At 34.0% G+C, this 14829-nt stretch overlaps 1 protein-coding gene across 1 annotated transcript; it reads right to left on the bottom strand.

Annotated features, from left to right (window-relative positions):
- Positions 1 to 9164: 9164 nt before the first annotated feature.
- LOC140890957 (uncharacterized) lies at positions 9165 to 11582 on the bottom strand. Its single transcript, XM_073299145.1, has 2 exons — positions 10322 to 11582; positions 9165 to 10184 (listed from the first exon to the last, which is right to left on the bottom strand). The coding sequence occupies exons 1-2, from the start codon at positions 11536 to 11538 to the stop codon at positions 9440 to 9442; spliced, it is 1962 nt and encodes a 653-aa protein (XP_073155246.1). The 5' UTR covers positions 11539 to 11582; the 3' UTR covers positions 9165 to 9439.
- Between the last annotated feature and the right edge of the window lie 3247 nt (positions 11583 to 14829).

Raw genomic sequence — 14829 nt, 5'->3', positions numbered from 1 at the left:
TACATTTTCCACAGCAATTATAAAATATGAATGATATCAGCAATTAATATTTATGTGCTGAGATTGTCTTTACTCTTTACTAGGTTATACATATTACATATATTTACTATGAGACTTTTGTGAGTCGTTATAAAATTGTGTATAGCAATTATTGCATGAGTTTACTTGAAAAATAATTGTTGATGCTAATTTATTGGAATTGTACAAGAACATGTTTCATGTTAAATAATATATAAGAAATCTACGCTTTTTCGACAAATTTTACTATAGGGAGGGACCAAAGTAATAAACAATAAGTTCAAATATTTAATAACACCACATATTTTAATTTAAGTTGCTTTTCATCACACACATGTATATATTTATTAATTTTATATAGACTATGAGAGTTACAACTTTGAATTGAGTTTCTTTAATATCTACCATAAATATTATCTTATTTACGTTATCTATTTGATTTCTGTTGAAAATATATATAAATATATATTATTATTTATTGTTGAATGTTGAAGGTTGAAAGTTGAAAATTGAGTTGTAAAATATTGAAAATTAGTGTGTGATGATGTAATTAATGATGTATTAATTTTTGACTAATCTCCAATTGAGATCTATAAATAGGTCTCTCCATTTGTGTAGAAAAAAACAATTGTGAAGAGAGAAAAATTTTATAAAGTGTAGAATTTGATAAATTTTGAGTTTTTGAGTTTTTACTTTTTACCGTAAATTTTTACTTTTTCACAACACGTTATCAGCACGATCGCTCGAAGGTTCTCTATATTTTCCAACGCTCCAAAATACAAGAAGAAGTCAAAAATATTCAACAAGTAAGAATTCTTATTTTACTGTTTATATATTTTATTGTGTATATATTAATATATAATATCATGTTATGAAAAAATAAGTTTTTTTCAAAACTTGTTATAAATCCTGGGAGGATGTTAAGACGACATCCCACACTCCCGGTAAGGGATACGACAAGTATAAAAGCCTCTAAGGTTTTTAAACAATAACGTGATATATATTTATTATGTATATATATATTAACTATATTAATATATAATTTCATGTTATTATATAAAAGGTTGTCTATGACACTGACCTTATAATAACGTGATATGATATATATTATTGTGTATTTATATACTAACCATATTTGTATAATCTCATGTTATTATATAAAAGGTTGTCTACGACACCGATCTTATAATAATGTGATATGATATACTATACCTGACTTTATACTAACTATATTGGTATAATTTCACAACATTATATAAAAGGCTGTCTACGACACTGACCTTATAATAATGTGATATGATATACATAATTATTTAATTATGATTATCATTATATGCATTACATGATTATCACGAATTTTTATTCAACACATACTCAATTTTTTCTTTACCCCCAACGGTCACAAACGGTAACAAAACGGCTAGTTTTTGCCCTATAAATATGTTCACTCAAACTCATTTTCAATCACACCAAATTCATTCTTTCTCTCAAAATATTTTATCCTCGGTTTTTTCGAAGATGGAGATGATGACATTTATAAGGATATTTTTCATAACGACTATGATCATCATGCTCACGAGTCTTTTACTCACCAGCAATTTTCCAACACATATTTTTTTTCTATTTGTATACGCACTTGTAATTTACGTTCTTCCATTATTTTGTATTGTCATATTTATGGAAATTAACTAATAAAATGCATTGTTATTTTCTAGTACCACCATGTCGAACTTGGCGAAACTCGAATTCATTGCACTTGATATAACCGGAAAGAATTATATGCCATGGACCCTCGATGTAGAAATGCATCTCGAGTCATTGGGTCTTAACGAAACTATCAAAGAAAATAACATATCATCCTCACAAGATAAAGCAAAAGCGATGATATTTTTACGCAGACATCTTGATGAGGGGTTGAAATGTGAATATTTGACCGAAAAAGACCCAATGATTTTGTGGAAAGGGTTAAAAGAACGTTTTGAGCATATACGGAAAGTTATACTTCCGACCGCACGAGATGAATGGAATACTTTAAGATTCCAAGATTTTAAAAAGGTGAGTGATTATAATTCTGCGATGTATCGAATTGTCTCACAGCTGAAATTTTGTGGGCATAATATTACTGAGATGAAAATGCTTGAAAAGACATTTTCCACATTCCACGCATCAAATATAACTCTACAACAGCAATATAGAGTGCGTGGATTTTCAAGATACTCAGAACTCATCGCATGTTTACTCGTGGCGGAAAAGAATAATGAATTGCTCATGAGAAATCATCAGTCCAGACCTACTGGTTCAACGGCATTTCCTGAAGCAAATGTCGTAAGTAAAAATGAAAACCAAAATCAAAGATATAGACAAGATTTTGGTCGAGGTCGTGGACGAGGACGTGGGCGTAGAAATGATCGCGGTCGTGGTCGAGGCCGTGGATTTGAAAATAAAAGAGATAGTTATTTCAATAACTCATCTCAAAGAAACGTCACGAACCACCCACAAAAGAGGCAGCATGATAATACGGGTGAAAATGAAAATCATCCAAAAAGAACTGAGAGTGTTTGTTATAGATGTGGCACTCCAGGACATTGGTCAAGAACTTGTCGAGCCCCTGAGCATCTGTGTAAGCTCTATAAAGATTCAATAAAGGGGAAAGAAAAAGAGACCAATTTTACTGAAAACATTGACCATACAAGTGGTTCAATGAATTTAGATGCTGCCTACTTTTTGAATGATTTCAAAGATATTGATTAAATGTACTGGTGGGAAAAGAATGTAACAATGTAATTTTTATATTATAAAACATATTATATTTTGCATGTATTGTTTTATTCTGCAATTAAATTGTAACATATTATAATTTGCATGTATCTTTCTTAATTCATTTTATTGCATATTGTTTTTGAAGATCATTATGGAAAATGCTATGATCAAAGATGGAAATAATGCACTGGAAGTTTGCATACCAGATAGTGGTACAACGCACACTATCCTCAGAAATGAAAAATATTTCTTGGAATTAAAACCAACAAAAACAATGGTGAATACAATATCAGGTCCTGTAGACTTGATTGAAGGATGTGGCAAAGCACAATTTTTGTTACCTAATGGTACAAAATTTTTGATAAATAGTGCTTTATATTCACCACGATCACAAAGAAATTTGTTGAGTTTTAATGATATATATTCTCATGGTTATGATACGGAAACAATAACCGAAGGAAATGAGAAATATATGTGTCTTACTACATATAAATCAGGAAAGAAATATGTAGTTGAGAAATTATCAATGCTCCCTACTGGATTGCATTATACACATATAAGTCCAATCGAATCAAATATGGTTATTGGAAATTCTTCAATACTAACAAATTGGCATGATCGATTGGGACATCCTGGTTCAATAATGATGCGAAGGATTATAGAAAATACAAGTGGTCATCCACTGAAAGACCAGAAGATCTTTCAGAATAATAAGTTTCAGTGTAAGGCATGTTCTCTGGGGAAACTTATTATAAGACCATCACCAGCTAAAATCCAAAAGGAATCACCCATATTTCTTGAACGTATTCAAGGTGATATTTGTGGGCCAATTCATCCACCATGTGGACCATTTCGATACTTTATGGTATTGATCGATGCCTCTAGCAGATGGTCACATGTATGTTTATTGTCTACTCGGAATGTGGCATTTGCAAAATTGATGGCTCAAATAATAAAATTGCGGAATCAATTTCCCGAATATACGATCAAGAAAATAAGACTTGATAATGCTGGAGAATTTACTTCCCAGACTTTTAACGACTATTGTATGTCGATGGGAATTACTGTTGAACATCCTGTAGCTCATGTTCATACACAAAATGGATTAGCTGAATCATTGATTAAACGTCTGCAGTTGATTGCTAGACCAATGATTATGAGAACGAAACTCCCTATTTCTATATGGGGACATGCAATTTTACATGCTGCTGCATTGATTCGCATCAGGCCAAGTGCATATCATAAACACTCCCCATTGCAGCTTGTATTTGGCAAAGAACCAGATATTTCTCATTTGAGAATTTTTGGATGTATGGTATATGTGCCTATTGCACCACCTCAAAGAACAAAAATGGGACCTCAAAGAAAGAATGGTATTTATATCGGCTATGATAGTCCATCAATCATTAGATATCTTGAGGCTCAGACAGGCGATGTGTTTACAGCACGGTTTGCTGATTGTCATTTTGATGAAAATAACTTCCCAATGTTAGGAGGAGAAAAGAAACACATCGAAAAAGAAATCACATGGTATGTACCATCATTATTACATTTGGATCCTAGAACTAAACAATGTGATAAAGATGTACAGCAAATTGTGCATTTGCAAAGAATAGCAAATCAAATGCCAGATGCATTTGCAGACACAAAAGGGGTAACAAAATCATATATACCTGCTGTAAATGCCCCTGCTCGAGTTGAAATTCCAAAGAAACAAAATGAAGACATTCATGATGTCATAAAACGCCTGAAGCGTGGAAGGCCAATCGGTTCAAAGGATAAAAATCCTCGAAAAAGAAAATACATAGAGAAAAATGATGATCAGAAAATAGAAAATGGTGTTCCAGAAGAAACACACGATGATAAAAATATTTTGTCAGAACCACAAACTGACGAGAATCATGAAATCTCTATCAATTATATTAATACTGGAAAAATATGGAACCGAAAGAATGTACAAGATATTGATGAGATATTTTCGTACAATGTGGCATGTGACATCGTAAATGAAGATAATGAACCAAAATCTTTTGGTGAATGCAAAACTCGAAAGGATTGGTCAAAATGGAAAGATGTCATCCAGGTTGAATTAAATTCGCTAAATAAACGTAGTGTTTTTGGACCTATAGTCCTTACACCTAAAGGTGTTAAACCTGTTGGGTACAAATGGGTTTTTATTCGAAAGAGAAATGAGAAAAATGAAATAGTGAGATATAAAGCTCGACTTGTTGCACAAGGTTTTTCTCAAAGACCTGGAATTGATTATGAAGAAACATATTCTCCTGTTATGGATGCAATTACGTTTCGGTATTTGATCAGTTTAGCAGTGTCTGAAAACTTGGACATGCGTCTAATGGATGTTGTTACAGCTTATTTATACGGATCACTTGATAGTGATATATACATGAAAATTCCTGAAGGATTTAAGATGCTAGAAGCACAAAGTTCAGAACCCAGAGAATTTTATTCTGTGAAATTACAAAGATCATTGTATGGGTTAAAGCAATCCGGCCGAATGTGGTATAATCGGCTAAGTGAACACTTGATGAAAAAGGGATATGTAAATGATCCAATATGCCCTTGTGTTTTCATCAAGAAAACAACATCGGGATGCGTGATTATTGCTGTATATGTTGATGATTTAAACATCATTGGAACGAATAAAGAAATTCAAGAAGTGATGTTATACTTGAAGGAAGAATTTGAAATGAAAGACCTTGGAAAAACCAAGTATTGTCTTGGTTTACAAATTGAACAAAAAGAATGTGGAATTTTTGTTCACCAGTCTAATTATACAGAGAAGGTCCTTAAACGTTTCAATATGGATCAATCAAATCCTTTAAGTACTCCAATGGTTGTCAGATCATTGAATATAGAAAAGGATCTATTTCGTCCATGTGAAGATGATGAAGTTGTTCTTGGTCCTGAAGTACCATATCTAAGTGACATTGGTGCCCTTATGTATCTTGCAAATTGCACTAGACCAGACATATCTTTTGCAGTAAATTTATTGGCAAGATTCAGTTCATGTCCAACGAAGAGGCACTGGAACGGAATTAAACATATATTCCGTTATTTACGAGGAACGACGGATTTGGGACTTTTGTATCCAAAAGATACAAATCAGAGAATAATTGGTTATGCTGATGCTGGATACTTATCTGATCCACATAAGGCACGTTCCCAAACCGGATATGTATTTACTCGTGGAGGCACTGCAATCTCTTGGCGATCACAGAAACAAACACTTGTTACAACTTCATCAAATCATGCCGAGATTATTGCACTACATGAAGCAAGCCGTGAATGTGTCTGGCTTAAATCAATGACTCGGCATATCCAAACTTCTTGCGGATTATCAGTGGACAAGAATCCAATCACACTGTATGAAGATAATGCCGCATGTGTTGCCCAAATGAAAGAAGGATACATCAAAAGTGACAGAACTAAACATATTCCTCCTAAATTCTTTGCATACACTCAAGAGCTGGAGAAGAATAAAGATATTGATATCTGTTACATTCAATCAAGTGAGAACTCATCCGATCTCTTCACAAAGGCACTTCCCACGGCGATATTCAGAAAACACATTTATAATATTGGGATGCGCAATCTACGAAATATGTGAAGAATCATTCATGTTGACATCAGGGGGAGTTTACGTGGCTGCACTCTTTTTTCCTTACTATGGTTTTTGTCCCAATGGGTTTTTCCTAGTAAGGTTTTTAACGAGGCAGTATACAACACGTAATGGAGATAGTCATTCTATCATGATCATCATCACAAGGGGGAGTGTTGAAAATATATATAAATATATTATTATTTATTGTTGAATGTTGAAGGTTGAAAGTTGAAAATTGAGTTGTAAAATATTGAAAATTAGTGTGTGATGATGTAATTAATGATGTATTAATTTTTGACTAATCTCCAATTGAGATCTATAAATAGGTCTCTCCATTTGTGTAGAAAAAAACAATTGTGAAGAGAGAAAAATTTTATAAAGTGTAGAATTTGATAAATTTTGAGTTTTTGAGTTTTTACTTTTTACCGTAAATTTTTACTTTTTCACAACAATTTCGTATATATTCCATTTTTAATTTTTATTATATATTGTTGGTATTTATGTGCATAACATACTAATAATTATAAGTATCTAAAAAATAGATAATAATATATAGATGGACAAGGTCTCGAGTTTTAAGTTACCTAATTAACCAATTTCTTAATAATTACTTAACCAATCCATGTCTGGTGATAAAATTCCTACAGCAATAAAGTTATTGGTTCCATTTTGATTTAGAGAAGCTATTCTCACATAATCTCGTACTAATCATAGCAATTATCTACAAAAAAAGATTATTATATTAAATAATATATTTTAGCTCATCAATGTAAATAAAACAAGGACATAAATCAAAGCAGCATCGCTGGGAATCACATGAGAATCAGTGATTAATTTAATAGAAAGAAATGCTCGCATGATGCCATTTACCTTTACCTTTTCAAACTAGATTTGGACAAATTTACAAGACAAGCTCTCCAATAAAGGGTAAGTTAGATCCTACCTATACAGGCACTGCTTTAAGATAGATTTAACGGTGGACATTTATCAATAAATATGAGATCCATTATTTTTTAGTGGACCCCGCGTGTATTGATAAATGAGGACCCTTAGATCTATCATGGGGATAATGCTTGTATAGGTAGGTTGAAATGAACCCCAACGAAAGTTGCATCATATAAAATTAAGGAACAAATCACTCGTGATACGTGATGAATCATATATTCATACTAATATATTTTTTTTGTAATAAACCTATTAACCTTTTATTTTATATATAACATTGATTTAAGTTTTTTTTTTATCCTTATCATTCATAGTAATAATATTAATAAATATTAAAATATCTTCGTAAAGTGTCTAAGTTGATAAAGTAAATAAACGTTAGAATTAATTAATGATCAGGGCTTCAATTCCCTTAACATTTATCAGTTTGTATCAAAAGATTTCATGTCATAAAAAATAGGGAAAATTGCTTTCATGTCATAAAAAATAGGAAAAATTATTTTTTTAATCCTGTATGTTTATCACTTTGCGATTTTGGTCATCTATATTTTAAGATTTCAATTTTAGTCCGTTATCTTTATTTTTTTGGTAATTTTAGTCCTTTTTTCTGATGTGTCACCAATGCAGTGCTGATGTGGAGCTGACGTGTATAATGTCACGTAAGCATTTTCGAATAAAAATGACTAAAATTGCCAAAAATGGAAACATACAGGACTAAAACTGAAATATAAAAAAATAAATAACCGAAATCGCAAAGTGACAAACATAAAAAACCAAAATTGCAGTTTTTTCCTAAAATATATATATATTAAACAATTTCCTTAAGACGTTTTTTTAGTAAATTTGTGACAGTTCGGGACATGCATATTTTGATGCCCAAAAATCAATTAATATAATATTTGGAACTTGATGTATAACAAGAACAATCTAAATAATTTGGTGGCATAAGAGTGTTGATTCGTAGGATGAGATAATGAACTATATATAATATAAATATGATAGACCATACATGTAGATAACATATGATTTTCTACTTTAATTAATCGTGGAATTTAAGCAAAACGTTAGATAAAACAAAAATGTATAATCAACTTATGTCTTTTTATGTTTCAGTTTGGTGCCATATACATAGGTAAACCTTGCAAATGACAAGGAAAATATAATGGGAATTGAAGTGTTCCACAAGTAGAAATGAATTGCGTGCTGCATGTTGAATGAGCGAGAAATATAAAATAGAGAAAGTATTGGAAGACAAGTAAGAAGCTGTAACGATCACTTTAGATGCAGTGTAAAGATAAAGGTTGAGCTTTCTTCCAAACCACCAATTATTACAAGATGGAATATGCAATGTGGAGTAGCATAAAGAATCAGGGAGAGAGAGGTCAACAATGAATCCCAAAAAGCCATTATACTGGAATATGAGTAAAAGAGATAAAGTTTACTTCTGCTGAAGTTGAATTCCATTTTAAGAATCTGTGGAGAAATGATAGGGAATCGAATTCATCCTCGATCAGTTTTGCTAAGAAATGTGTGTTCCATATGATAAGAACATAAAAATCCTCAGGGAAGATATATATACCTTTGTGGAAAAAGTTGAAGATTGGTATAAAGATCTAAGTGAATATAAAGGGAACTTTATGGAATGAATCGCAAAATACAGCTGGGGGTTCTCTCATCGTCCACAAATCATTCGCATCTAAACGTCTGTTGAGCGAATCTTTAAACATCGCGGAACCAAAAGGTGTAATGAGCATGCCACGCAGTATCTCCAAAGTATTTAACAAAACCAAGAAAATAAGCAACAGCACAGCCGAGAAAGTACTCCAAATATCACATAGTGCTATTTCATAATTCATAAACGGATTTATACACAGTCAATGAAACATTGCCCATATTCACTTAACACAAATACACAAGCGAAACAAGAGAAAAGGGCAGAGTTTCTTATTACTTGATAGAATTACATATCACAAGCCAACACAGACAGATACATTGTAATATAAATTCGAAGACAAACCAAACCCACTGCTTCAAAATTGTGTATATCCTCAAGCTCAGCTCACCTATCATGGCAGCCAAGTCATTAGTGATAACTTAATGCTTTATGTTCTCCAACTGAGCAGAAGATTCAGGCAACATCGCTGCAGGGCCTGGTGTCATGGTTTGATATTGAGCAGCCAACTGAGGCGGTAAAGGCTGAGTATAATATATCTGAGCATGTGCCGGATCAGCAAATTCATACGTATAATTAGCATTGGCTGCTGGAGTGGGCACCCTAGACTGAGATGGATGATGGATTTGAGTATAGCCAACATACAATGGTTGATGCTGAGCAGAAGGAACCTGGACTAATTTGGTGGCAGGAGCATTTCTTGGTGCCTGGGGATGGCCAGAAGCAGGATTAGGCGCCATTTCACTATAATTTGTTTGCTGAAGTGGAAAGTTGTAAGCTTGGGGCGGCCTAGAAGCCATGTAGTAAACGGGATACTGCTGGTCAAGCTCGGTTTGGTGCGGATGAAGTTGATGTTGCGGAGGATACATAGGGTAATAAGAAGCAATTGGCATAGCATTAGCAGGAAAATATTGAGCACCGCCATGAATAAATTGTTGTGGTTGATGCAACTGAGGATGGTTTTGGTCGCGGTGGTTCGGTGATAGGTAAACAGATTCTTGAACTTGGGGTTGTGTCTGAACCCCGCTATTACTTTGATTTTCGGTCTTCGGATCAATCGGATTAGCAATTGCCATAGCCCTATAGTTTGAAGATAGAATTTGTGCTATTGGTTCTTGACAAATAGTTTGCCTCTGCCTAGATAATGGATTTGTGACACTTCCCTCACTGGAAAATTTAAAATATACTATCAATTCAGCTTATTTCCAGACATCAAATTAACGACAAAGAACCGAAGAAAACAAACAAACAAACAAAGAATCTTTGAAATTTTCCAAATCAAAATTTTGGAGAGTGTAGTGTACCTTGAGATTGAATCTGGAGAAGGAAAGTCGTTAGCACCACCTTGTTTCTGCTGAAATTGAGCAATCTGCTGCGGCGGTACCAGCTGCTGAATTGGTTGTGCCTTTCGATATCCACCATGATCGGATCTTTCATCGTCAGAAAAAGCCCTGTTTCCATACTCTACACCCGCCGCCGCCGACGACCCATAAATCACTGTCCCCGCCGCAACAACCCCAACCTCTTCCTGCTTCTGGGGGGGAGTCGGAAAATTAACATTGGCCGCAACTCCGACACCAATCTGCTGGAATTGTTCCTCAATTCCCAACCTCCCCGCTTTTGGATTCTCCTCCCCGATCACCTTTACCGGCGGTATGTGAGCCGAAGGGGAACTAGAAGCAGACCCGAAAGACGACGTCGTTTCCAATATCGGAGAGTCTGGAATCGAGTGCACTTCGTGAATATTAACAATATTTCCATTTCCACCATTCTTGAAACCGAATTCAACCTGCGCTTCAGCTCCTTTCCCTGCTGCCGCCGTCTTCCCCACAAAATCATCATCCAGCCCAAGAAGACAATTAACAGACGAAGATTCGGAAAACCCACGATCACAAGTAACCGCGGATAGAGTAGCAGCCTTCCCATTCAGCGCATTAAGAAACCAATCTTCCGATTTAGTCGACGCACTTTCAACGAGAAGCTGTTCGATATTCGAAGCCGATTTCTGGAACAAAAAAAGGCGAAGGCGACCAGTTTTCGATCGCCCACCAAGGGAATTATTAATCCGGTCATACTCTTCCACCAAAATTTCAAGATCTTCATCCGAAGTAACAGAAATCAAAGCATCCAAGTCCTCGTTGGGGAGCTGATACTTGAGCAAAAACTGCTGGTTCTTCAGGAGGGTTTTAGAGATTCGTAGGTGAAAGTCCGACAAAGAGGTATGGCGGTCTACGACAATGATCCGGGTGTCTCCGCCGATGTAGCAGAGCGTCTTGTCGTGTGGACGGGGGATTATGTGTCCGCCATAGCTACACATGAATCGAAGCTTTTGTGGTAGAATTGGCGGAGGTTCAGCCTCCCAGGAATCCGTATGTCGTGAACGGGGGGATGAGTCTATGGATTCTGGATAGAACGCCGCCGCCGCCGCGGCGAGGCTTGGGATTGGCGGAGCGGAAGAGAGTGGTGGTGTGGCCTCCATCAGAATTGAGGGAGAAATGGTTGGACTTTGGCCTGTATTCATACTTGTTGTCTACTCAACCTTTCCTTTCCCCCAAATTTATTCATCCAATTTTTCTAATTATTCCTACAAAACCAAATTTATTATTCTAATATATATATATATATATATAATTCTTTTATTTACTTAAGCAATTATAGAACTTTTTTGAGTTCCCATGGGACATGTTCATCTACATATACCTATGGTTCGAGTCGGATAAAAAATATTAAATTTGTTTTACAAAATCAACTCGTAAAATCTTCTCATGATAATTTTTGTGATACTGAAATCATATCCTAATCCTAATAAGTAATAATGTTTCTCATTGTTTGTTTTATTTACGTTGATGAGAATATTTTTTTAATTAAATATTACGTGTCTAATGAAACTTTTTCATAAATGTTCTAAAATGTAGATTTTTTGTTATAGAAATAAATGAAGACCATGCATACGTGTATGCAGTGACGTGTCTCTATACTTGTCAAATGCCAGCCAATGATACAAGCCTAGGGTTTAGTCTTAGAATAATATACAAATTAGGGAAAATTACTCTTTTATTCCTGAATATTTTTCATTTTGGTCTTACATGTTGTCGGATTGTAGTTTTAATCAGTTATATTTTTTTGATAATTTTAGTCTTTCGTTTTGATGTGAAGTTGACATGTATTGTGACACATCAGCATTCCCGATGAAACAAGACTAAAATTATCAAAAATCAAAAAATATATATATAATACAAAAACTAAAATTTAAAAATATAAATGAACAAAATCACAAAATAACAAAATTACAGGACCTAAAATGTACTTTTTCCTACAAATCACTACTACACAAAAAATATTATATTTAAATATTTCATTATAATAGTTTATAAATTTTATTAGTACAACATATTTACTAAAATATGTTATTACCTTGTTTTGGTCAATAGGCATAAATTTCTATTTTCAAACACATTTCTCGAACGAGCTTTATCCTAAAGTTTGTTTAATGCAATCTACTTAGCTAAGATGATTATGCATGTTACTACATTAATTCGAAGGTTACGATTATGACTTCAATGTTATATGTGTTTAAAATATAATGTAGGTTTTATTATATTTATTGTACGACTTAGAGACCAATCTGGTAGATATATAATATATGTATACATATATATATATACATATATATATATATATGTTTTATTATTTTTTTTTAGAACAATATTTTATTTGATTTCGTACTCCAAGCATCATGATCGACACGATAATAAAACATGAGGAAAATAGGTGTAAAATGCAATTTATGTTGAGGAAAAGTAGGGGTCTGTATGATAGTTTATACAAAGCATGTACTCATTTGCAATATTGGCAAGAATGAGGGAAAAGAGCAGGAAAAGTCGGGGCTTTGTTGTAAAGAATGAGTGGGTTCTTGGACAACTAGTAGGTGTGGGCCATTCAATTAAATTTTAAGGGAAAATTAAGGAAAAGGTTTTGTTTTGAGACAATGGGATGTGAAGAGGTGAGAAAATCATTTTTATGTCGTTATATTTGTTATTATAAAATAAAGGAGAAACTAATCAAAGAATATGCAAAGAAAACAAGTAAATTCAATATCTCAAAAGTATTACATAAGTGACCTATTTATAGGTACAAGAAATTCTCGAGTATGGTAACTATGCAATTACAAGGAATTGATATTATCTTGATTCTTTACCATCTCTTGAAGATTTGTTCGATCACCCAAATCTTTGACATCCATAATATTGTAACACTCTCCCTTGGATGTCATTCGACGGATGTGCCTCGTTAAAACCTTACTAGAAAAAACTCAATGAGATAAAAATCTAGTGAAGGAAAAAGAGTACAACATCCCTCATTATTGCTAAACTGCCTCGTTAAAAACCTTGTCATGAAAAACCACTTGGGAAAAATCATGGACTAGGGAAAAAGAGTGCAGTTTGGATTAACTCCCCCTGTTGCGAACATCACTTGAAATCTCTAAGTCGCCGCATTCCGATTTTGTACACCAATTTCTCAAAAGTTGATGTGGGCAATGATTTTGTGAAAAGATCGGCAAGGTTATCACTTGAGCGAATTTGGTGAACTTCAATATCACCTTTCTTTTGCAAATCATGGGTGAAAAAGAACTTGGGGGATATATGCTGTCCTATCACCTTTGATGTATCCATCTTTCAGTTGAGCAATACAAGCCGCATTGTCTTCGTAGAGTATTGTAGCCAAGTTTTTAGTAGAAGACAAGCCGCATTCCTCTTTAATATGATGAATCATCAATCTCAACCAAACACATTCTCGACTGGCTTCATGGATTGCAAGTATTTCTGCATGATTTGATGAGGTAGCGACCATGGTTTGCTTTGTAGATCTCCAAGATATAGCTGTTCCACCATAAGTAAATAAGTACCCAGTTTGTGATTTTCCTTTATGTGGATCAGATAGATACCCAACATCTGCATAACCAATCAATTGCAAATTACAAGCATTAGAGTAAAATAAACCCAAATCATGAGTGCCCTGAAGATATCTAAATAAATGTTTAACTCCATTTCAATGCCTTCGTGTAGGAGAAGAACTATATCTTGCCAACAAATTTACAGCAAATGATATGTCCGGTCTAGTACTATTAGCAAGATACATCAATGCACCAATTGCACTAAGACATGGTACTTCTGGACCAAGTAGTTCTTCTTGCTCATCACGAGGTCGAAAAATATCTTTTTCCACATCAAGGGATCGAACAACCATGGGTGAACTCAATAGATGGGCTTTATCCATATAAAATTGCTTCAACACTTATTCTGTATATGTGGATTGATGGACTAAAATTCCATCTGCCAGATGTTCAATTTGTAAACCAAGACAAAATTTTGTTTTGCCTAAGTCTTTCATCTCAAATTCCCTTTTCAAGACATCAACTGTCTTTTCAAGTTCTTCGGGACTTTCAATGATATTTAAATCATCGACATATACAGCAATAATGACAAACTTTGATCCATTCTTTTGAATAAAAACACATGGACAAATTGGATCATTTTTGTAGCCTTCTTTCAACAAATAGTCGCTAAGTCTCTTGTACCACATGCGCCCAGATTGTTTTAGTCCATACAAGGATCTTTGTAGTTTAATGGAGCAAACGTTTGCAAAATTTGAAGCAAATGCTTCTGATATCTTAAATCCTTCAGGAATTTTCATGTAGATATCATTATCAAGTTTTCCGTACAAATATGCAGTAACAACGTCAATAAGACGCATTTCAAGTTTTTCTTGTGCGGCCATGCCAAGAAGATATCGGAATGTAATTGCATCCATC

This window comes from Henckelia pumila, chromosome 1 (genome assembly GCF_033568475.1).
Source record: "Henckelia pumila isolate YLH828 chromosome 1, ASM3356847v2, whole genome shotgun sequence".
Classification (NCBI taxonomy): Eukaryota; Viridiplantae; Streptophyta; class Magnoliopsida; order Lamiales; family Gesneriaceae; genus Henckelia; species Henckelia pumila.
Note: the sequence above shows the minus strand (reverse complement) of the source record. Positions and strands in the feature narration are given on the sequence as shown.